Below are 27,251 nucleotides of genomic sequence, written 5' to 3' on the forward strand. Positions count from 1 at the left end.
CATTAACACTTTGGTTAATGTTATGTCATACCCTTCACGGCAAATGCTACAACATAAATGCTGTTGGTCTTAAACTACTTCATAACATTGCTCATCCCCATGTTGCTGTTACTGTTCGTGAGAAAATTGCCAAATTTAGATGGAGGGTGATCTAGCATCCACTGTGCAATGCGGACATTGCACCATCAGACTGTCATCTACTTGGTTCCATGGAGAAATTTCTGGCCCACCAATGCTCTGACAGATGCAGAAGTGCAATCAGCGGTCCACAGATGGCTGTACTCCAACCAAATGGACGTCTGAACAGAATGAAATTTTCACTTCGCAGCGGAATGTACGCTGATATGAAACTTCCTGGCAGATTAAAACTGTGTGCCGGACCGTAACTAGAACTTAGGATCTTTGCCTTTCACAGCCAAGTGCTGCACCGACAGTTAGCAAAGCATGACTCACGACCCATCCTCACAGCTTTAATTCTGAAAGTATCTCGTCTCCTACCCTCCAAACTTCACAGAAGTTCTCCTATGATCTTGCAGAACTAGCACTCCTGAAAGAAAGGATATCGAGGAGACATGACAGTCACAGTCACAGTCTGCAGATGTTTCCAGAATGAAATTTTCACTTTGCAGCAGAGTGTGCACTGATTTGAAACTTCGTAACAGATTAACCTGCCAGGAAGTTTTATCTATGAACAGGGCATATTGAAACTGGTACCATGGTGGAAGAAATGTGTTGAGAACATTGGCGACTGTGTACAATAATAGGAAAATTATTTCAGTTCATTTGTGACTTTTTTGTTTGTTACCTATTAAAGTTTTTGGTAACAAAATTATTGTGTGTTACTTTCCAATCTTCCCCCATATTTTAGTTTTTGACATGTTATGAAGGCACTATAATAGAAGTTTAAACTGATATTCTGTAATACTTTATCATTACCTTCCAAATCACCTGGCATTTAGTATTAGTTCCTTTGCTGTATATGGCAATAGCATCATTACTCCAAAGTGTGAAATATAATAAACTGTCTGAAGACTTTGAACTTTGAAATGTGTCCAAATGGACCAGGCAATGAGTGTAAACACAATATATACCGAGAATCAGAACATCTTTACACACACAAGCACCGCCTACTAAAAACTGTGGTCTACATTAGCAAATCCAATTTTAAAATGTGTGTGTCACTGAGTTGTTAAAGGAATGTGTTCTCTCTCTCTCTCTCTCTCTCTCTCTCTGTCACACACACACACACACACACACACACACACACACACACACACACACACACACACACACACACACACGAGTGAACAATATGACTTGGACCAGAATTCTGGTCACCAGACTCATGAAGACTTTTGTTTAGGATGTTCAAGTTCATATCCCTTCAAACAGACTCCCTTTAATGTTAATAGCACTAGCCACATTATCACAACAGAAGCAACTGTCATAATTATGTTGCTTACAGATATTCCTGGGGGTTTCTTCTTTTAAAAATCGACTGCACTGTGCCACATTTATGCTGAACTAACAACACAACTGACAGAACAAAAAACAAAGATTTCATTAAAAGAGGGTGTAACTTAAAATGGGACAGGGATTATATTACATTATTTTTGAGACTTCCTTCTCAAAAAGTCAACTGCCCAAATTATAATGTTAGCCAACTCTGGGAGCAAGTTCCACAGATATATTATCCGTGAAATCTTCAATGATTGAATAACTGATTTTTGTTCCCTCTCTTAACAAAACACGTTGCGACAAATCTGTAATCATTTTCTCAAAATTTACTTCGAATTAAGCTAAATATGAAATACATCAATCATTTTACAGCTGGTCTTCAATAGCATCTGCTACAAATAAGTCTTCTTTGTGGTTACTGATTCAGAAGTGTCTCCTTTCATTTCCATTGAAGGAAACTGTCAGAGCATGTCATCTCAGATTACTGTATAGAACAAGTTGTTTTGTTTTCCTTATGAAAAGCCAGTTGGGAACACTGTGAGGGTTGTAAGAACAGTGCGTGTGTATTATAGTTTTTCTCTGAAGCAATTTATCTTTCCAAAAACTGTCCTGTTACTTGCATTATCCAACAAAAACACTGGAAAAGTAATGAGTCAAATTAACCCTTCCTGTCACAAATATGAAGAAATGTCCACATATCTGACTTTATTCTTCACAAGACTGTTTCACTTTTTGCTATGAGCTGGAAATTTTTGAAATGTTACTCTTTTAATGTTACGACAAAAATATTTCATGTCTACAATACATCTCACACATTTCGGACAGTTTTTGTATCTCCTGTCAAGTTTTACATGAGCAACTCGTGTAGTATCGTTTCTTCAACGATGATGTGTAATATACCTTAAGAGCTGAAATGAATAAGTGAGTATAGCACATTTCAGTCACAAATTATCAATGGATAAAAGGTTCTCTGCTGTATCAGCGCTGCAATAATTCAATGTCTCTTGTTGCAATGGCAAATATATGAAAAGAAAGTACATCACTATATTCCTTACCTTCTCTTGAATCTGTGGTGCTGGTGGCATACAATACAGTTCTTGAAGCTGCTGTTGTAATGCTGCTATTTCCTGCTGATGGCTCACTGGAGACTGGTATATTGCACTTAAATCAGTATGTCCTAAAGACATAAGATGTGATGGAGGTGGTGGCACTTGTGGTGGCTGTGCTGCTGAAGGGGGCATGGGTGGTGCATGTGTCATCAAACTTCCATGCCCCATGCCAGGATCAAACAGGCCTGGTGGTTGCCCCATCAATACTCCAGACGTTACAGGATCTGGTATTCCTGCTGATGCTCCTTCAATACCTGAAGTGTAATGAGATGACCCACCAGAGTGAATCATGTCACCCATTGCACTAGTGCCTGCATATTGTATGTTGGGAGCTGCCTGATTAAAATCGAAATTTGGAACAGGTGCCTGCTGTGTAACAGGTTCTTGTTGAGCTTGCGGTGGAGGTGCTAACACTGAACTGGAAGTTGAAGTTAACAGAGAAGGTCCATCTGTTGCATCCTTTACATCTATATTCGGCAAATTCTGCAATTCATTTTCTTGTTGCACAGCCTTAACGGGATCCAGTTCTGAAGACTTGTGACTGACTGTGGCACTGACTGGAACAGATGAGGGAATGTGGGAACTGAGATTTTCTCCTCCATTTTGTGCAGTTTCACCCTCTGGGTACTTTTCACTTAGTATCTGAGATGAAGTAGTGAAGTCAGTATGAGATACAGATGTCAAATTGCCAGTCTCATTTGCTGGTATAGATCCACTTGAAATACTTGGAACATTAACTTCTGATGTAACACCACTTACAGTCTTTGGAAGCTCCACTGTTCTAGATTCAGCAGTAGTATGTGGAACATATGATGACATGCTCTGATTGGACTGTTGGTCTAGCATTCCAATACCACTACCAATATTTGTGGATGGTCTTAATGGTTGGTGTGGCCACTGCTGAGGTGAGACAGGCATGCGTGGGCCCACAGCTGGAGACAATGGATTTGCTTGTTGTGTGGTGGGATGCTGTGTAGTTGGGTGGGGTAACCTTGGTTGGTAAGTAGGGTAGTCTGTTGAGCCACCACTAACTGGAGGCATAACCATCTGTTCCAATTGCTGTAACGTACTTTGCTGTGAAAACGAAGGAACATTAATGGGAGCAGGAGAAGAGTTTGATGATTTCGGTGTAAGTGCTGTAGCAGGTCGTGGTGAAAGAGTTGGCTGCTGTTGATGGGGATGAGGAGATAGCGTACTTGTTTTTGCTGGTGACATTACAGGACGAGGTGACATCTGTTGTTGCTGGGAGGGTCTCGGGGACATCTGGGGCCTAGGCGACATTTGTGGAGACAGCTGTGGATATGGCGCCCTGTACTGCGGACTCGCACCACCGAGCTGAGTGTGCTGTTTTTGGTTAGCAACACCATACTGAGATGCTGACGACCCTGAACTGACTTCGATACCAATAGGCCGTGGCATTTGGTGTCCAAGAGGATTTGTTGGCTGTCCGTAACCCGGTACACCAGGATGGCCCATCTGTGAGGGACCACCAGGTAATGCCTGATTATGTGGTTGTAAATGGTTATATGATGAAGCCTGAGAAGCTTGAGAATTATTCAGTTCTAACTGTTGCATCTGTTGCTGATTTGCAGTATACTGTACATGATGTGGCATTCTACTGGACTGTTGGTGTTGTAAGGGATTGTAGTTGCTGTAGGACTGATTTATCGAAGCTGTAGATGACGAACCTGCATAAACAAGATTTTGAGAACCCTGTGAGTAACACTGTTGCTGTTGCCCCATGTTAACACTTGACTGCATTCTCTGTTGAGTCATTGGATAGCCACTAGGTGTCTGAATGTTCTGATGAGGTTGCATCATTGAATTAATCAAATTTTGCTGATTTGAAGAATAAGGCTGTTGAGGTGTGATTTTCTGTTGAGATGCCAGGCTGTCCTGCTGATGTGGGTAGTTCACATGCCGATAACCACCCTGATTAATTTGATTGTAATGCCTCATACCTGCAGGATAACCACCTGGCACATTGCTCCAACCCTGCATACCACTGTCACTAACAGTCATACCTGGACCACTGATACCAGGCTGCTGTTCTATTCCATACAATGCATCAGATGTACAGTATGGTCCATACTGATTTGCAGTTGGTGGCTGGGGATGAGGCGGCCTCCTAATATCGTGCTGTGGTCCCATGTTTCTTACGTGTCCCTGATACCCGGTAACAGCACCAGGAGGACACATTGGTCTCGCCGTTCCATCATAACCAGTCTGATTCTGGTGGAACAAGTTCTGAGATGATGGATCCAGATGATTTGCGGGTGTAAATTCTCCTCCAAATGAAGCCAGTTTCTGAAGCGGTGACTCTTGCTGCATACCCGAAATCTGGTGGCCGTAAGGTGGTTGAACATAGCCTTGGCCAGAACCTGGAGCATCGCGTGCTGCATTTGTAACAGATGATGGAGCTGGATCAAAATTATCTGCACCCAGGTCAGCTAATCCATCTAACATTCCGCCGCCGACATCCTCTCCAAACAAATCATATGAATCCATTCTATTACTATAAATCACTTTATGCCTCACTTATCATCATTAACAGAATTGGAATGAGATTCCAATTGACCAACTGATCACTCAGAATGGCTGCCATCTTTTCTTTTCTATTGAGTCCTCTTGAAAAAATAACCTGGAAAAATCAAAGAGAGATCCTTACAACATGAATAAACAAACAATCATGTTATGAGAATTATATACCTGAAAAGAGCATGTTATCCAGCTTTGACAGCAACGATGTATAAAGAACAGAACCCAAGGGGAAAAGCTATACGCTTATGCTTTTCTAAATATCATAATCGCTATAGCTTCACCCGTCAGGTAAAGTCCATCAGCATTCTTTCTGTGGCTCCAGTGTAAAAACAACGCTATTAAGGAATAAGAAGAAAGATTTTACATAGGCAGATTCAACTTTTGTATCAGTATCAATGAGTTCAGCACAAGATATTGAAGACTTATTGTTGCAACACAGCATTCAAATGGAGAAATTTTAACTACAAAACAGAAAAAAGTTTAGCACACCATATTGTTTGAAGTTCATAAACTAAACCATATATTCTATTTATATGTTAGAAATAAAAATTGTACAAAAAGTAAGTTAACCACTAGTTTACATCTTAACATGCCAAGCAGGACACCTCAACATAAATTCAATAAGCAAAAGCTACAATCATGTATAAGTGACATTAAATCAGCTTAATAATTAGATTTCTGTATGTAAATCTAGTAATAAAATACAATTTGTGTACAGCTGATCCACATACATCTGAGAATTATAATGATCAAATGAGTAGTGTTCACATCTAAAATTAGTTACTGGGAAACAGCTAACAATTTATTTTCCACTAACATAACTAATCTAAATTAGTAAGATGAATGTGCCATGAACAATGCAGTTAGGAAATTATACTAAAGTTCAAAATCCATGCAGACAAAGTAAAAAGTTCTCTCTCCAGAGGTAGTGTTATTATCCATGAAACTAATTATGACTATATAAATTATGAAGATGCAGAATTGCTCACCAGTACATACCTTTTGAAGGCAACATTCTAAGTACTATCAATGGAAACACGTAAGGCCTAAAAACAATTCTACACTCTGAAACTGGTAAGTCTTCCTCAGGGAGAAAAGAGGGATAGGTGGGAGGTTTAGAGAAGCAGAGCAGGTCACTCAAGACCTCAAGATGAGTGAGAGAGTGATCTACCTTTGTGAGGACGAAGGGAGACAAAGATGAAGAGGAGGGGATGAAAGCAAGTACAAATACATTGGAATGCAAGAGCCAGAGATAATGGTAGGTAAGAATATGAAATTAAGATTGATAAAGAATAATATTAAAAGCACAGTTAATAACTAAGCACTTCGATAAAAACGGAAAAAGAGACAGGAACACAACACCCCCCCCCCCCCCCACACACACACACACACACACACACACACCAAACTATATGAAGAACATTGACTAGATTTTCAGACTAAATCCTTCCTGTCGTCCCAAAACTAAAACCACAAACTGGTTCACATTCCTTTATGACCACTTCATGATCTGAACTCAGTGCCATGACACCCTATTCTCATTCCTCCACAACCAACAAATTCTCTCCCATCAACACCACTTGGTCCTCCTCAACTCAACATGCCATCTTCCCAAACATTGACCACACTAATGGCTCCATCCATACCTCTGAGCAAAGTCCACTGATCACCAACATTACCTGCATTCTGACAGCTGCCACACCTTTCAAAAAACCCATTTCTATACAGCTTTGGTCACCTATGGGTGGTATGTCTGCATGAAGACAACTCCCTTGCCCAGTATAATGATCTGAAAAGCCTTCGATGGACGGTCATGATCATCACCCCTCCCTAAAACCTAGTCCACAAACAGATTTCCTACAGCACATACTTTCACTTTCCCAACACCCCCCCCCCCTCTCTCTCTCTCTCTCTCTCTCTCTCTCTCTCTCTCTCTCTCTCCCAAGAATAAGCTGTAAAGGAACCACCTCCCCACGCCATCACCCACTACTACCACAGACTGGAGCAAATGAACCAATTCCTTCACCAAGGATATGGGTATCTACTATTATTCCCAGAGTGAGGAGCATCCTACCCATGATCCCTCAAAAGTGCCATTCCATCATCCACCCAATCTATGGTACATCAAGGTCCATCCCTGTGCCACTTCCAACCCCATTGCTAAGATGTCACACTTGTGAAAGACCCAGGTGCGAGACCTGCCCAATTTACCCATCCAGTACATACAACTCCAGCCCCATCACAGGTTAACTGTATTCATCAGAGGCAGGACCATCACTGAAAGCAGCCTTGTCAATTTCTGCAAAGTATATTCTGTGAGCATGATCACAAACCAGCAGCCAAGCAGAATGAATGGCTATCACTAAAATGTGACCAAGAACAGAGTTGACCACCAGTGGCACAAACACTGTTGAGCACAGCACACTTGAGTTCAATGGCTGCTTCACAACCCATGACACCTGGATCTTTCCCTTCAGCAACAGCTGTTCTGAACTACATATGTAGGAGTTAACCTCGCAACACATCCATCACTGCCATAATCCTCCTGGTCTTAACACTTACTAACCCACTGTCCTGATTCCCTCTAACCAAGTTTCACCTTTCCCTGTCATCCCCTCCCAATCCACATCACCGTATGCCACACAAACTTAACTGCTCTGGTGCCTACGTACTGCATGCACAGCCTGTTTATCTCCTGTCCCTCACACCTGTAGTCCCATCCTGCACTGCCTCCCTCCGAGTGACTAGCTACCCCTGCCAAGCTTAATGCTGCCTTTACACACCACACCTGCTGAATTGTATACTGGCATTGTCTCCAGCCGACATAATGCAGGTGTATGGGGAGGCAGAGCGATGCATGCACATATTAACTTTACTTTCCACTGTGTTACACATATACAATTACCACAACCACTTCAATTATAAGAAACTACCAGCATTTGATTTTTCCAGCAGTTGAAATGAAGATTAATAATGACTAAATAGGTAAACATTGCCCAATAGAAATGCGACACAGCAAAAAGAACTAGTTAAGAACTAATTCATCATACTGGAAAAAACTTGTAGATTCAAGTAATACTTTTAATTAGACAAAGACAGCTCCAATATTTCCTTATAAATAGCCAGCTTCCACAAATGTATGCTTTAAAGATTTTAAAGATATTAAAATAAAAATACCCTTTGATTTTAATATTTGAACACCCAGCAGAACTCTAGAGATGCGTCATACTGCCTAAAATGAACAGAAGCTGTCTTAGTTAATGTATCACAGCTTTATTTACAACCTGGTAAACACTGAAATTTTCACTACACTCAGCCTATAATAAAGGGATTGGTTATATGACAAGTACTAAACATCGGTGTCTAACAACAATACCAACAGTATGGTGCCACAACGAAGAACAGCACACTCATTCTACAATGCTTGAGGGACCAGAGACCTAAAATGGAAACACTACAATTGACAATTCATATATTTAAATGTGGTCCAATACAATGACAGGATCACTCTGAATTAACTCACTTAAAAGCTCTTAGAAGAAATTTTTGTATCTTCGCGACAATGTGCCTGAACTTAATTTCAACACATACCAAGCATATGAAAATATGGCTTGAAATATTGCAGCAAAGAACTGATTATGGGCAATGGTATGGATTGTCAATGCTGGTACAGATTGTTATGACATCAGATCAATTGTGCAGTTTCTTTTTTGTTTAAAGGAGTAAACTGATTTTTTAATTTTGCAATGAAGTTATTCATGCAGTATCAAGCCAAAGGGCAGGAATACACTGTGTACACAATAATAGAAAACAATAGCCTATGCATTAGATTACTTCATCAAGTTGCAAGATACCAATCAGTAGTGCTAAATGCCGCATCATCACTTTTTACGTATCTATACGACAAACTTTTATTACCATTATTTTTTTTCCCCAAACACTATGACCAAGTGACCTAAAGCTGTTATTTTTCAGCAAACCCCAATCAGAATGTAAAAGTGTATTAAAATTGGTTGATCATTGTGTGTAGTCTCCCCTTGTAAGATACAATGCACTCACAATCCTTGGTGGTACATCACGATAACTGCATGCAGTTAACATTTGTGAAAATGCAAATGTCAAACGCATCTGTGAATCTTGCCCAACATATGTCCTCCTGTTACTACATACACCTGTAGAAATGTCTAATGTCCCACATAAAAGATCTGTGCACTCTCATAGGAACAAGCTACCAAATAAACAAATGCTTTTTAAACACAGTATTCTTGAAAGCATAATGGCAACAACAGTAAACACCACCTGATTATCTTATGTCATGCGTCAAACGGTATCATTTCATTCACAGCGCTGAGTCTACAGGACATTAGTGATTTGAACCAAGGTCTGCTCATAGGGCAATACCACATGCTCCAATTTTTTATAGCTGTATTCATTTATCTTCAATGTATCCACTACATCTCCTTTCTATTCTAATGTATACCGTAAAAATATTTTATTTATTTCAAGCTGCAGAAAGCACTTTTAGTACCCATACCCTATATACAACTTGTCCACATTGCAACTGCAGTCACTGTTAGCTGTCTATAATACTGGGAAGTTTACTATACAAGGAAAACTAATCTGTTTTCTTCTACCGTTACTATAAACTACAAGCAGTCATCGAAAATTAGTCCCATTCATTGATTGGAAAAAAGACGGCAGACATTAACAGAACAAAATGACAATCCAGTTACGTCAAATAACTATACTGTGACTACATGCTTTGCTCAGGCCACCACTTCCAACTTTTCTAAAATCTTTATTTCAATACCACAATTAAGACAGTTATGAGAAAAGCTTTTCAATCTGTGTTATAACTGTTTCTTCTGTAAACACAGAGGAAGAAAACCTAATCACAATTCCAGAGAATCTTAAGTAGACATGCACCATAAAACAAGGCAGATCTTTCTTATTACATACATTTGAAGTTAATGAAGAAAATGTGGCAGAGGATGCCTGTGGTGAGAAAGGGGGATGGGGGTAGAAGATCGGAGTGGGTGACAAAATAATTGGTCCTGACAACTGTTGCCAGGTTGTTGTGCCACTCTTATCTTTGAAATAGCTGAACAAACAAGATACACAGGGTTGATTTAGGTATGAACTTCGAAACTCCCAGCACAAATGCATAAGGAAAGAAAGTATTGCACTATACGGTTGTGATAAAGGAACCAATACTTTTAGACACTTCCTGATTGTAGGATTAAATGAAATTTCATAAATTCCTCCTGTCTACATTGCATTCTTCCCATTTCATTTGTAATTGACCTTTCAGAGTACTTTACACCAAATCATCATTTTTGGCAGCAGCAGGACACATCACTTTTACATTCTCATCTCTTCTTTGACGAGTGTTTTTAAATTCCTTCTACTACACTCTTCAGGGATAGCATTAAGAAGTCAATGTCTATAAATCAGGTCAAAATAAATTACAAATATGGCATCTCTATACTGAAGTTATTTTTTATAGAACTACTTCCTGCTGCACAAAATACAAACTTAGTGTACCCACATCACTGTCAGCACAGCACACACTACTTCGTGAACAAGGACTGCCAACTGCACATTATTTTTGAAGAGGATTGTACCCCTTTCAAAATCTCATTTACTAAGCTAGCTGATTTTATCACAAATGACAATGAAGGGCATAAGAGTAAAAGCTTCCACAACTAATGACAATTTTAATTTAGTCACTCTGAAGAGGACAGCTGAAAAGACAATTTAAATGTTAGTTTCAGTTTCAAAATGGCATTGTCTAATGGCCAAAAGTATTTCATACAATACAAAATGTAACCACATCAACAGATTTCGTAACAAAAAGATGGCTAATTTTCTAAATCTAAAATCGGTCCTGTATTTCAATTGTTTAATAAAAATAATTCTCAAGTTTTTCCTTACAAAGCAATAATAGCTCAATAAACTTGGTGTAAATCAATACGCAAATTAAGTATTTGCATACTTAGGAGCATTGCAATTTTTGCCACTGTATCATATTCAGGAGGTGAACATCTGTAACTTACAAATGTGTAAGATCTCGAACAAAATAACACTTTCTTGGAAAACAAAAAACATCAGCATAAATTGAAAACTGGAATAATAAGTGCAGTTTATGAGACAGGAAGGAAACCAGATGCAAGACATTACTGCATACTACATGTCCTCCCTCATCCCCAATGAATCCTCCCTGAAAGATTTCTTAATAGCCTTAATACCAATGCAGTTTTAAATATACAAAGGTACCTTTATGAATCATCTCCTATCCAGAAAAGTGTTGGGAGAAAAAAAAAAGAATATTATATTAATCTGAATTTCTTATTAATCTAACATGTTGCTACACCAAAAAGAGACATAAGTACAAAAAATGACACTTCGATAAATGAAAATCATACTGGAAATGTAATAAGTGATGTATGCACACGTAAAACAGTACAGAGTATGAAAAATTGGGAGCATGAGGTCATATTATGAATGACTACAGGTAAATCAATGCTCACATCAAAGACCTGAACATGTAATGCTCCAATGTTCTATTTATAAATTTTTGAAGAGCTTGAGCCTACTACTAAAAATTCATTTGTAAACAGAGATGATAAATCATAAAATGTGGAGCTGCTAAACATAGAATACAGAGAGGAAAAGACAACCCATGACAGAGGTATAGCTCCGTAAGGTATGTTGGTAAATAATAGACATGTACAAAAATGACAAGACAAATTTATTGTATCGTCTGTGGAGAAGATTATGAAGAAGTATTCCCAAGACAATACGTAATTAAAAAAGAAAAATCTTTATCCAAAACGAAAAAATGAAGATGTACAGTAACAAGATGAAAATTCTACAATGTAAGCAGGCTAAAACCAAACAAATGCACAGAAAGTTGTTATTAACTCTCCAATAACGCATACTATAAAAAGTCTTCACTCATTTAAATAGAGATTAATTTAACCAAACAGCACATTCTTTTGTTGTTCTAGGTAGCTAATATTTTAAATCTGTTTATCATTCGGTTATTTGCTGACTGAATAAGCAGTTCTTTTCTAGGGATAAAGACCAAATCTAACTCCAAATACACCACAGGAGGCACATTTCGACATTTCTTTATTAAATTTGTCATATTATATTAATGATATGTGTGTGTGTGTGTGTGTGTGTGTGTGTGTGTGTGTGTGTGTGTGTGTGTCCTCCCTCCCCCTCACTGCTTTATGAGGTAATGTACAGTTAGTTAGTATTCACCTCAGAAAAAATAGTTTTTCAAAAGAATCTGCAATTTTGTAACTGATCAACTATAAAGGGTGGTTATAATTAATCTTTTGCTACTTGAGATGGCCTCCATGAAAACAAGCAATTGTACGATAATGAAACATTCTGGCAATAATTTTAAGGATACGCAGAAGGGAAGTAACTAATAAACCATTGGAAGAAACGTTTTCATTTCCATATAAGAGGGTAATATTTGGTCACAGCACGCCATGTGTAGGTTCCAGGTTACGAATGTTGCTAAATGTCATGACCATATGCATCCACAACAATCTGGAATCACACTACACAAACTATTTTACAACTGTTCACAGCCTTTCCGAACAGGGAAATATGGAATGTTCAGCTTGTCCAATGCTTGAAGATCACACATTGCTCAGACATGACAAAAGCAACTTCAACAGTTCGCAGTACAGTTGGTCATCAGCCTCTCCCAGGAACAATTTTCGAATAGACAGTTAATTTGAAATTCCGAATTATATTTTTCAACCCCAGTGTGTCAATAGTCACAAAGAGCACCCACACTACCACTGCTGTTTTGAGCAAACAGCTTCAACCTAAAGGCAAATCACATCACTAACACATTACTGACAACATAAATCTTGCAGCAAGCAGTCTGAATATCATTCCTATAAAGACTGGTATCCATAAGGTAAATAGTTTTCCATTTACACTGGCTTTAAGTAGCGAAAGTTTGATTATAACCACCCTATCTTTATACTGGCAGGAGCTACAGACTGTTTCATAACAGCAAACAGAAGGAAAGGACAACTTTCCTAACTCAGAAAAGAATCTGCCTGAAAGCTAGAGAAGTTTTCAGATTTGTTTATGTGCCTGTTGATGACTTAAAGACTCCACTGTTCAGTGAATGTTAAGTTTATACCCAAATTATTTACATCCTGCCACAAATATCCATATCATATTCATAACCAAATAATTATTTCAATGTGGGTTATGGGCTTCCATGTGCAAGTCAAATATTTATTTCTAAAGGAATTTCTTTTATCTTACGGTATTATTTACATTTATTTTTAATTTATTTTTAATTACAAATTCAGTGGACAGGCACCTCAATAAGTCCTTTTGCCTTGTGGCACTAAATAATATCTGATTTAATACATCCATTAATTACACAAACCTAAATGTTAGACCCTTAAGTGCCTTTGTTATTTAATATTTCGTCTTACTAATGCTGCCTATAGCAAAAGGGTTGTTGTGGGAAGCAGAAATCTTCTAAGAGTTCTGGAGTGGGTTTTGAGTGGTCAAGTTTTATTTAAATGCACACTGCCACTTTTTTTACAAGGACATGCTGAAAATTAATGCCTCCAATTTTTTAATGTGGACACACTTATCAAGTTTCAAATTCAAATAGTTCATCCACACATGAAGAATGCTCTCCTTCAGTGTGATAATGCCAGACCACACGCGAGTACTGGGAAATCTGCAACAAACCGACATTTTGGGTTCAATGTCATCAATCATCCTCCATACAGTCCCAACTTGAGCCTATCAGATTTTTGTGTTTTCAAAACTTGAAGGACACCTTCGAGGACTTAACTTTATCACTAACAAAGTGGTGAAAACCAAGATGAGGTTATGCTTCCATCAACAAAGTCAAACATTCTACAGTGATGGTATCAACAAACTGATCTCTTGTTGGGAGAAAGGTGTTCACCACCAGGGTGATATGAAGAATACAGATGCAGAATATTAATCAAGTTTGTTTTATTTAAAAAGCGTTAAGAGTTTTCACATAAATTCTGAGACATTACTTTTCAGCTACCCTCGTACACTGCTAAATGAAACATACACGAATAAGGGCTTTTCTGAAAACCTATTTTCCAAATAAAAACCACTATGTGAAATACATTAAAATGACCTGAAAACACTGTGTAAACACACAAAAAAATTAATATATGGTTCATTAAAGAGCACAGTTGCACCATGGCTATGCTTAAACGATTGCAATTTAAATGTGGCATTTACATTTGTCTCTCTTGCTCACACCATTTCACAAGCTCACTTTTCCATCTATGCTACACACTTCAGAAGTGGGAAAATTTAGAACTTTATGGAAACTGAAGTATGTACCTACATTGCACCACTACACTATAATGACCAACATACACTTATTAATAATGGTTTAAGTAATTGAATGGCTCTACATTTATATCGGTACCTTACAAAAATAAATGTCTCACCATATTGCATAACACAGAACTAATCTAGTGGAATACATGTCCATTAACACTTGCATTAAGGTAATATTTATTAAAAATTATGGATTATTGGATATTCTTTATTAGATTACCTGTGCACTCAAAGCGAAGGAGTTGTGACTAACATTATCAATCAAGGACAGAGCTAAAGATGAACACCAACAAGTCAAAAGTGCCACATTATTTGGCAAAATGCATTAACAACATTATTCAATTTTGTGTTTATGAGTTTGGTTCACTTTTACTACAGACTTGTGAAACTGCATTGATGAAAACAGTACACGAAAGAACAAAATTACACTGATGTAATGTTAAAGGAAAAGATAGAGTTGAACATCTTATTGGCATCTACAAAAACACTCTGCAAGCCACTGGACCATGATCAGTGGATGGAGGAGCAGCATCAGCTGAGAGGACATGAGCAAGTATCAGTTGTGCATTTTGAGTGAAATACCCCAGTATTTATCCAGAGAGATTTATGGGACTCATGGAATCCCTTATTCACTATATTTGGATGACTACTGGAACCCTGCTACTGTGCAATACAATTTATGTCAATCAATTAACACACTCAATCAGTAGGACATCATAGCTCCAACAGTTGACAAGCTTATAGGCAAACTAAAAAGGTTTTAGAAGAAGAAATAATTTTTGAAATAAACAACCGTGTTTGGTATTACAATAAAACCTGTAAAGTTAGACAATAGTCCTTACTTGCAATTTGAAACAAGCACATATAATCAAAAGCACAACTAAGAGGCAAATTAACTTACAACACTGTATATGGGCACACTTAGCTCAGAAAAGTGAGATACCTCACAAAGATCTGATGCACTCAGGAGCCATGACAGTCAAATAGCAGAAAGATATTTATCCAAATCATACAAAGAAAATGAATAAAGCGAACATCCCTGAAAGGAATTATGAAAGTGAGAAAGAAGCTGTCACAGGTAATTTATGTTTACCATTAACTGCAGGAGAAAATAACAAATTACGCCACACTAATACTACACATTTCGCAAGGGTGAGTTGCAGCAGATATACCATGAGAAGATACATTTACATGACTACTCTGCAATTCACACTGCAGTGCCTGGAAGAGGGTTCATGAACCCAACTTGAGACCACTCTTCCAACAAATACTTAAGTAATTCTGTGCCAACTCCAATTTCTCTTATTTTATGACAAAGATCATTTCTCCCTATGTAGATGAATGAGAGCAAAATATTTCCACATTCGGAGGAGTAAGTTGCAACTTGCTGCAACATGAAATCTTTGCTCTAACAATCAAGGGAAATGTAGATTACTACTTACTGTAAAAATGGCACTGAGTTGCATACAGACACAATGAAAAGAAACTTACACTTTAGCCCTTGGCCAAAGACTTCATCAAAATAGGGGGACCCCCTACACACACACACACACACACACACACACACACACACACACACACACACACACACACACACAGTTTGGAAGGCTGTGAATAGGCAAAGAAAAGAAGACGAAGTATGGATACCGAGAATAATGCTAAGGAGAATAGGGGTAGTGAGAATAGTAACAAAGCAAAACATACAGGGTTGTGGGATGGAAGAAAGGCGGTCAGGCAAAAACAAACAACTGCAACAAAGTGGGCGTGATGTCTGCTTGCTTGGGTGAGTGACTGAAAAGAGTGCATGCATGCCTGCAACTCAACATGTTACCTTTACAGTTAGTAGCAATCTATCTTTTCCTTGGCTGTTGATATTCCAATCTAGAATTTCCATTGTTTGACATTTTTTAATAATTGCCACCCAACTTACATATCAGATCCATGGCCAACTCTCCCCTATTTCACAATAACATAAAATCGGCTACTTTTCTTTGGACTTTTTCAATGTCCTGTCAATCCTATCTGGTAAGTACTCCACAATGCACAATACTGTAGAAGAGGACGAACAAATATAGTGGAACCCGCCTATTTAGTAAATATGCTGTGTCTTCTATGCGTTCAGTCAATGCAGCACAGCTGCGCATTTGCCTTACCCACAACATTCTCTATGTGACTGTTCCAACTTAAGTTGTTCATCATTGTAATCCCTACGAATTTAGTTGAATTTACAGCCTGAAGGTTTGTGTGATGTATCATGTACTGAAATTTAGCAGATTCCATATTCATACTTTTCATTATTTATAGTTAATTGCCACTTTTCGCACCATACAGATGCCTTATCTAAATTAATTTGCAATTAGATTTGATATTCTAATGATTTACTACACAGTAATAGACAGCGTCATCTATAAACACTAAGAGGGCTGTTCAGGTTGAACCTTAAATCATTTATATCGATTGAGAACAGCAGACATCCTATACCAGTTCTTTAGGGAATGTCAGATATCACTACTATATTTTGCGTCGATTACTATGCAGCGATCTTTCTGATACAAAATCATGAATCCAGCCACACAACTGAGATGATAATCCAATGGTCCTTGGTTTAATTACAAGCTGTTTGTGATTAATTATGTCAAAAGCCTTCTGTAAATCTAGGTATATGGAATTTATTTACAATCCCCTTCCATAGTATTCATTTCCTTGTGATAATAAAGAGGTAATTGTTTCAGAAGAATGACTATTTTCTGGACCCAAGCCGACTGTCTCAATAAGAAGCTTTCTTTAAGGTAATTCATAATGTTAGAGCACTGTATACATTCCAAAATCCTACTGCAAACTGGTGGAGTGGACTATTCCTATTTCCTCTCTTTGGCACTGGAGTGACCTGTGCAACTTTTCCATCTGTAAATACATATGCTTGTCGAGTGAGCAGTTGCTAACAACTGCCAAGTATAAGGCATACTCTGAGATTGGTATACAATATGGACTTGAAGACTTGCCTTTATTATGTGGTTTAAATTGCTTAGCTAAACTAAGGATATTGACTTCTCAGTTTCTTATGTTTGCAGCGGCCCCTTTATTCAATTTCTAGAATATCTCCTTTATCAGCTTTGGAAAACAAATTTAAGAAAACCACATTCAGTCCCCACTTTGGTGATATTACGAACATTGTATGATAGAACTTCCAAAATGAAATTAGACCTAGATTTAGAGGAAGTTTAATAAGAGAGTAGTAACAAAAAGCCAAGAGTAACTCTGGAGTATAACAAAATACCAAAATAAATGGTCTGAACATATAACCAAAGTGCTAATGTATGTGAATTGGAGAGAAAAAGAAGCAAATGAAAAAAAAAGTTACTATCACTGCTACAGTCAGTAGTAACGGTAGAAATAGTACTCTTCATATGAGAACTATTACCATAAAAAACCTACATAATTATTTCATGTATTCACCACAGGGAATGAAATAGGCACTGCAATAAAATTCATATTAAACACCAAAAAGGCGGATTAGATGCTTTCATCTGCTACTTAATAGTGACAAATATTATGGACGTAGTATCAACTGATGCACTTGTTTGCATGATCCCGACCCTTAAAAAATTTGACAAGATAACGAAACATGACAGATCATATGGCATATAAGAAAGGATTGAAAAATTGTCAAGTAGATCTAGTACACCCAACAATGGCAAACATAAAATGCATGTTCAGGTACTAATTGACCAAGTAAAGATAGCTACAGATACTGAATCTAAGAATGCACTTTATTTCAATAACTTACAGGCTAAAGAACCAACCAAAAGAAGTGGTACAATCAAAAAGGTGAAAATAATTTTAGATTCATGAAAAAAATCTATATCTCTGCTAGGCAGCACAGAATCTGTGAAATCTTAAAACCAGTGCTACATGCAAAACAGAGAGGGTGGGTTCCAACGACATCGGCACAAATCTTCAGTGAGCTCCGATATTCAGATACTTACGGTACCTCCTGTAAAGAGAAAGAGAGAGAGAGAGAATTGATGAAATCATTGAACTGTTGACTCTTGTAACTGAAAAATGTCATTCCAGTTCCGAATTCCCAGATTTCCTAAAACCAGCAGGTACACTATCATTTCACAATATAGGAAACGTAAGTGAAGTCTAAAGGTACAGGTGTACCTGCATAAATCCTGTGCTGGCTGAAGCGATGGAAGCTACAATGAAAAAAAAGTGTAACCCAGTATGAGGACAATTAACTTCTTTCAAAAGATCAATGAAGTTTTTGAAGAAAGAGTCTACACAGTAGGTTAAAGTCTTGCATAATTAGGAGAGTTGCTCTGCAACTGTCTAATATTATCTAATCAAGTGACGCAAAGTCATACCAGTCTTAGGCAACGAAGTTGCAACACAATGAACCATACAGCAGGTCTAGTTTCTGATATCTGTTGATGATCAAAGTTTAAATGGATACATTTTACGTACATGCAGATGACAACATTGTTCACTAGTAGAAAGAGTGACACACAAGCTGTACAACAGGCAGATGCTCTGTTCACTGAGGTCCAGGAGAGGTTTAATGAAAATAATTTCGAAATAACTGAGAAACAAAACAATGGATGACACATCCCTCAATGATACTGGATAATGATGGAGTTGGTTAAACTTCGGGTTTTTTCGGCAATATTAAATTAAATTGGAAAGAATGTGATAGAGTACAGAATACATGCATGGTTCAATTTGGGGTATTTCACTCTTAAGTCCATGATGCAAAGTCTTCCGTACCTTCACTGTACGTAAGTGAGTAATTGAGTGTGTCATTTATTATTGTTATACTCAAGTGTATATTCCAACTAGTGCACAGGTTTGCATTCTTTGTGTAGGATGATATATGTTAGTGCAGATATTTGTGTTTTATTGTTATTGTTAGCGTGCAGCAGTTGGGAGCTCACCAGAAACCGATGTTACATCACAGCAAGTACATCACTGAGTTTCCAACATCACACGACACCGAAGAAACACCTCAACGTAAATACAACCAACAATCACGGACAGATATATATACTCAAAAAAAGAATGTACCAATATAACTGAGAAGCAATTAATTTTGTCCGATTTGTACTCATTATCCAAGCTGCAAATATGTTTGCAAATGCTCGGGCAATGAACTCAAACTGTTAAAGCATTCATAGGAAATTCTTTGGAAGTAGTTAGAAGAAAATGACACTAATAGTTTACTGCAATGGAATACATTTCAAGAATAACTTTTTCACAATTTTGCCAGCCAGAACCCTCTCAATAGCACATTGTATGTGTGTGCATAAAGCTTCACGAGTCATTTACCTAGTGAGGAAATTAGAACAGTAGGCGTACCTGCTAACCGTTTACTACACATTATTCCACAACCACATTACATCAGCTATCAAGACTCTGCAGGATGCAGAAATGATTCTGCTGCTACAGAAGAAATAAGGAAGGATCATTACTTCCAGTGAATATGGATCCTTATAAACCTATCCTGCTGGACTAGCATTTATAATAGTTTACGGCCAATATGTGTTCCATTGTTTCATTCATGTAAATATAAACCATTATAAACATGCAAGACACATCAAATCCACCATTAAAACACCTGCAATCAAGACAGTAAGACACACAAGACAGTTTTCCAACCACGGCCATGACAAAGTTTAGTACACTACCAAACAGAATTAAATACTGATAGAAGTACTTATGAAGCACAATTGCTGAGTAGCCAAATCTAAAAGAATATTCATCAAATTCTGTGGATTAATTTAGGAAATGGGGAGAGTTACAGCAAAGTTGTCCAAACCCATGGTTCTGGGTGACTTTTCCATAATTCTCCCCAGTTCCTAAAAGTTGCCAGTCCTCTTCCTTCATACCCTATTTTTTCCCCTTGAACCCTTATGGCAGGTGGAAGGAGTCACTAGAACTGAAAGCTTCCATATCTCCTTAACCTTTGTGTGGGTTTTCTCCAGCCTCTGTTCACTGAGTAGATTTTATTTATCCATCCAATTATACCACATTTTCAAAAATTGATCATTTGTGTTGCTATCTTGCAACTAAGTGCTACGAGCAGGAACATTCACATAGTACTCAATGTTAGTATCATGTCCATTTCACTGCCATTTTATTATTGCAGAGTAAAAGCAGCCAATCCAATCTGAACTGGTTACCACATAACTTTAGTAAGTCTAATTTGTTATACAGCCAATAAAGGTGACCAATTTTGAAAGGAAACAGAATCACTATAGTTTACTGGGCATGGAATAAAATTTCCATAGCAGTTTGTACCTCTCTTCCATTACAATATTCCAAAACTACAAATACCAATAATTTAATGAAAGGATTTCAATAGCACAAGATGTGATGGTCATTTGATTGTTTTACAGACTGATTCAGAGAACTTTTCCTCCATTTATTACTACAAAGACCCTACTCTAAATAAGCTACGAAGATGATACTCTACTTGGTGCCATTCTGAACTTACCAGCAGAAACATTTAATATCAATGAATACGGTCACAAAACCACCTATAAAATTAATCAATCTTATATTTAGAGCATTTGAAATGACCACTTTATTGACAATCCAGGAAGTAACCAGAAGACTAAAAATGAACTTTTGGTCAAGCAGGCCACATGTGAAAAGGGAAATTGATAACCAGTGTCTATTATCAGTTTTGAGTTAGGCACTCAGCATGGACTTCCACTGCAGAAACAACAATGGACGAATGAATACAAGTGATAAGCCTATTGATAATTAGTAAGAGACAGGAAAACAAATGGAGCCAAGCCAGAAATAGGTAGAATTATAATGCATTATCTACATCACTGAAAATGGAATGGAAGTGCACATGTCCTGCAGCCAAGTAAATGACTATTAGATGGACTAAGAAATTACATGACTTGATTCCAAGACAAGAAAGACTGACCTAACAGAAGTTGGGTAGAAGATATTGGAAAACATTGAGAGTAACATTGGGGAAAAAAAACACCAAACACTTTGTCTGTAAAATCCTCCCCACCACAAGAATTAGTATCTCTTGCTTCCACAAACAACATAATATCAATTTTTATAATGCCAAAAGCCTAAACCAAAGACAGATGTCAAGATGATTCCTAGTAACAAAGCTCTTTATTAGAAGCATTGCATGATAAACAGAAAATGGAAATGCACATGCAGAGGCACACATACAGGACATATCAAAACAACAGGCCAAAATCACAGGACAACTGTGCAATTCCATCTAACAGAAAAATATTACAGCTTATGGCTAAAGAACTAATTAGTAAATAGAATAAATTTACACAAACTAAAAAACCCTTTAAACTCAATTAAAAATGGCGAGAATGTCCTAAATGGAGTTCTAAAGACAACATTCTGAGAACAAATCTTAGAAGTATTATTGAGGTAAACTAATAAAAAATAAAATTGTCGTGCAGTTTCACAAAACATGAACAGCATGCGACTACACAAGAGAGCACTTTCACCGAAACCTAAACGTATTTCCACACATACAGGTACCACAGAATATTCTTAATACAAAACACTCCCCCAACCTCACATATAATGAAGCCTACAACTGATTTCTCATCTCACTATAGACATTACCCACAACAGCAACTTTGAATGCAATTTAATACTGCCTACTTTAAAAAAAACCCTTCCTCTGGAAGCCAGATTTCTACCTCCAATTTGCATGTTTCACTGGCACTAGCGAAATAACAGTACACCTGTTTAAGGTAAAATCATCCTTCCAAGAATGTACCAACTATATTGAACGAAAGTCTTTAAAATATGTAAAAAACTATTCGCTAATTTTCCAGGTAAACGAGAAAATATGTAATATGAGCTCGTGGGTGCTTACAATGGACAGATCGAATTGCAAAATTGTGTAACCTGATGCTTATATTACTGTCTCACCCCATCAATCCAGTACGGCGTTAAGCCACAAGATGCAATACTGTACAATTTTAACAGCTTCTCAAACTGAAGGAGCCTGCTGAAGGAAGTGCTAACCCAAAACTGCATATTTTTGAATTACTGAAGATTGTTTTGTTTATATGAATACAAAAACATACCAACAACGCGTCTTCACAGCCGAAAAAAAAAGTTTCTTGCAGTATATAAGGAACTGTTTGGCCCTGCTTGTTAACAGCGTATGGCGCTTTGGAAACAACGGATTATGTTAACAGGCGAATTTTTACTAACCAAAGGGTTAGCGCTTTCTGTGGCTGACACCTTCAGCTGATTCTACACAAAAGTAATAAATTATCACGGACACTTACAAAAAATAGACAAATAGAAATTTACTATATAACTTAAACTATTTAATAACAGAACTGTTAAGGTACGTTTAACACATTTGACATGTAAACATCACTTACATTTTTGCAATGTTCGTTACAGAAAGTGACTCCGAACTCTCAAACGTCCTTTTCTCAAAAAAACTCATTTTGTTCAGTATTTCGTAACGTAGCTCAAGAGAGACGCACCAACACTAACGCTATACCACCCGGGATGTGGCTGTAACAAACACAACGGAAGCTTTACTCAAAACAAGTACTTCATAAACAAAACTCGCTGGTACGAGCGAAAAGCTTGACAACTTACTAGCTTAAAATATTTATAACAGAGATGCGAATGAAAAGAGGGAGTCAGGTTAGCGTCCGTCCACGACCTGACGGTAACTATCATAATTCTTGACAAGAGATTAGAAAAAAAATGTTCCGACCAACGCCAACATGACAGCCGGGCACTCACAAACACTTTAGGTTCACTACCTGCATCTCGAACACGCACTACGCACTTGATGGGGTGAGTAATTTCTCACCTAACGGAGCACATCGATTTCGCTTAAAATTTACACTTGCAACACAAGCACTACAGATTAGGGAACAATGAACTTTGTGAACGCCATTCGAAGTGTCCTCTTTCGGCTTGGGTGCCTTGATACGCTCAATACTTCCTGTGTCACAAACTCGGTCGGAATCAGAACAGAACAATTCCTCCGCCATGGATAACTACAGGCCCTTCCGGTAAAGGAACAAATGACAGCTTACCACAATATAATGCATTTTACACTGGTGCCCAATCCCAAACATCCTCAAATTCCTCTTCCATTCCACATATCAGTCGCTATCGCGTAAAATAACGAGAATAGCTTATAAGACCAGTGATCTAATTGGTTAGAATAATACCCACCGTCCTTACTCGTCGTGAAAATACAACCAATCAGGTGGTATCTTATATGGCGTCATTAGAAATGTGGATTCTCGACCAGCCAATGGGAAAACAGCACCGAGTTGAGAGCCCGTATAACATTTCTTTCAACAGAATGTCAAAATACATACATATTCCTGCGCTGTATGCATCTGAAGACTTCTTACACATTCGAATCAACGGTAAGCAGTGATATCGAAAGAGGTAAACCGCTGAGCCGTAAAGGGGCGTACTTACGCGTTATGTGGACGATAGAAACGACATATTTTCCTCTGCAAACCTCGTATTGCTTATAGCCATGTGTCAGGTAAAAGGAGTTTTATTTACATTCTTCTTAACTGGTCGATATATCACCCGCAGTAATTTCTTTCTAACAAATTAATCGATTCTCTTCTACAACCACATCAGTTCACTTGCAACACTACTGCCATTCGGCAATTTCTGGAACTACAGCAGGCACTCTATCGGAGAGTTTGCAAACTAGTTCCGACATATTAAATTCTGAAAGCCCAAAGATAATGTAACAAAACCCAGAAAGTTGCAGTGGACTTTCTAAACAGATTGGTTGTGCAATAAATAAACATCAGCCAATGGATACATGTATTTGAGCGTAGGCTGACTGTCTTGAATAGCATCTGTATGACAGAAACAGTGAAATTAACAACATTGCCGTAATCTTTTTGGCGGATAGTATGAATTATTTGTGGTGCAGTGACTGTTTTCAAATACAGTTCACAACAAAATTTTCTTGGGCGCTTTGGTTATTGATCGTTTATGCTGCGCTTAATGCATGATTGTATTCATTATTTGATGCGTCTCCTACAGCTGTAGCCGAATGAGTCGGTACTTCAACACAAATCCAATAACCAGCACATTGAGTTTGCTCTGTTTCCGCCATCCACCTACAGTTTTGGGCTAAGTACCATAGAATTAACCTCCATGGGGTCGTGATTTAAACCCTATAGAAAGACGGAATATGTAAATTTCAAGCGCAGGAACTTCGTTAAGATAATTAAATAAAATGTCTTACCTGCAATGTATTAAGCAATTAATGCAATGCAAAGTGTACAGCTTGATATAAGACTGCAACACAAATTGAAAAAGTAGTTCAGAAATAAGAAATCAGGTTAACGAAATAGCGTGCGAAAGATGACCCCTCTAGAACTGTGCAGTCGTACAATTCTCTTAAAAAATACGATAAACTCTACCCACTGTAAGAAATGTGAAAAATTCGTACCTGTCTGTGATAAGCTCACAAGGCTATGGTGTGTGTTAGTATTTTATACGACAATAGCAAATACTTCTACAGAAACCGCTACACAGGCGGGAATGATACAAAAACACACAAAAGAAATATTCGTGTGCGTTCACTTGAAGCATAAGTGGTAAACTGACAGATTACAATGTAACTTTGGTCTGCTGCAGCACTGCCCTGTGGAACACAGGCACTGAAGAGTGCCCATCTGCTCGTTTGTGTGCAGGCGCAACTATAGTCCGATCCACGATCGATAGCGATTCACGCACCTCAACACATGGGCAGTGATTGCATTGCTGCTGGTTCCAAGCATCTGTTATGGTAAGCGAATACAAGTGCACTGCGTTTGAAGAAAGCTGTGACAACACCAACAAGTGGAACAAAAGTTCACTGAATAACTCTCTACAGTCACGTTTAAAGCATTGGCTACAACATTCAGAGCAGAGTGCTGGGAACACAGCTGAACGTTCTTTGCTTGTTGGAGAATGCATGACGTAGATGCGCAGAACAATTCTAAACTCGACCATCATTGTTCATAACCTCAACTGTACTGTAGGATACAAAACAAGTATACCTACTGAACGTGTTCTGTGGATACACTAACCATTGGCCACACTGCAAGCGAGAGCAAGTCCAGGGCGTACAATCGCATGTGCTACAACTCACCTGCCTGAATGCCAGCACATTAGCTGTTTGCCTGCTGCTGACCACAGACACATCGCAGCACGTGAGCAAGCACTCAAGCAGGGACAGCCCATTTCACCATACAGTAGAACCAGCAAGTGGCGTATTCCATTACCCAAAAATGTTATATTACTAGCACGGTTTTTCATTATGTGTGAGATTCTCTCAAACTGTGAAACAATCTCGCCAGAAGAAATTGCCTCAAACACTCTACATATGTCGACTTGTAATCAAACTTACATTTAATTTCTTGGGGAATAACATTACACCCTTTCGTGCCAGAGTACTGCACACAATATTAGGAACGAAACTGGAATAGAAAAGTGGTATGAGGGAACTGAGAAGAATTGATTAAAATGATATGGACATGCAGATTAGATGCATTTTTCGTTTCAGTTGATCCATAGTGAGGACATCCCCCAGGGTGTAGATTATGTCAGAAGAACAAGAATACACAATAAATATTAAGAATGAAAACCAAATAAGAGTATGCTACAGTACCTTCCACAAACTCCAAGTGAAATGATCATTATGGATTTGGAATGAGGCAACACTGAATAGGAGAATCATTTTACAATACATATTTACAATGACTGCATTACTGTAGTGAATTTGTTCAGAAGTCATATTATTCTAATATTTGCATTATTTTACATTATTAGTCAAACAGGCATCAGTTTTTTCTACTAATAAATTCATCAATGGAGTAGAAGGAGATGGCCAGGAATAAATCCTTGTGGCTCCCCGTAAAATTAATTTTATTGGTAGTTAAACTTTCTATGACTGCTGGAAAGTTATTAAAAATGTGTGTTTCTGAATAATGGACACTTTTTGGACCAAAGTAAGTGACTTCAAATATTTATGAAGATTATTCTTATTTCTAGTGTTGATTCTATGAACTGAGATATTGCTTTGAAAAGAGATATATTTTTAATGACAAATTTCATTAAGGAAGAAATGTATTGCGAATCAGTAGTTAATACTCCAGGTTCCCTAAATAATTCGCTGCAGGATGTAAAAAGAATGAAAGATGGAAGGTTACCAAAACGAATGATAGAGGCCAAGTTTGAGAGAAAGATTGAGACCTAGAGCAAGATGGACTGACACAATAAAGTTGGGTTTAAGAAGAAGAAATGAGGACTGGAATTAAACAGTTGTAAAAGAAAAATCATGGAACGATGGAGGAAAGAAGAGACCTGGCCTGATGCTGCATACTGGAAAAGCGAAGGTGATGATGAGAATAGTACACAGCCGTCTGGACCATCAGATTTTTACAATCACTGTGGAAATCATGCTTCCGCATTGTGTTGTTTTCAGATATTTACTGTTTTCTTATAACTCAATATTTTTACTAATGGAACCATGGGACAAGGGTGTACCCAGGATTTGAACTGGGGGGGGGGGGGAGGAAGGGGGGGGAACAAGGACTCGAGACAACATACAGCACTTCTTATTAAATAAAACAGTAAACCAGTGAAAAACTGCTCTTAATAAACATTTTAAATACAAGAATGCACTTGTACAATCCAATAAAACATACAGCATTTCTTATTAAATAAAACAGTAAACTAGTGAAAAGCTGTGAATATCTT

General features: G+C 37.8%; 1 protein-coding gene across 1 annotated transcript in view; it reads right to left on the reverse strand.

Moving 5' to 3' along the window:
• Positions 1-24,173, reverse strand: part of LOC126337009 (chromodomain-helicase-DNA-binding protein 7) — a gene marked incomplete at its 3' end in the record, with an annotated part of 254,459 nt that extends 230,286 nt beyond the window's left edge. Inside the window, 3 exon segments of the mRNA XM_050001259.1 lie at positions 2,514-5,208; positions 22,886-23,024; positions 23,112-24,173. Of these exon segments, the coding sequence (XP_049857216.1) occupies positions 2,514-5,075 (2,562 nt within the window).
• Between the last annotated feature and the right edge of the window lie 3,078 nt (positions 24,174-27,251).

This window comes from Schistocerca gregaria, chromosome 2, assembly GCF_023897955.1.
Source record: "Schistocerca gregaria isolate iqSchGreg1 chromosome 2, iqSchGreg1.2, whole genome shotgun sequence".
Lineage (NCBI taxonomy): Eukaryota > Metazoa > Arthropoda > Insecta > Orthoptera > Acrididae > Schistocerca > Schistocerca gregaria.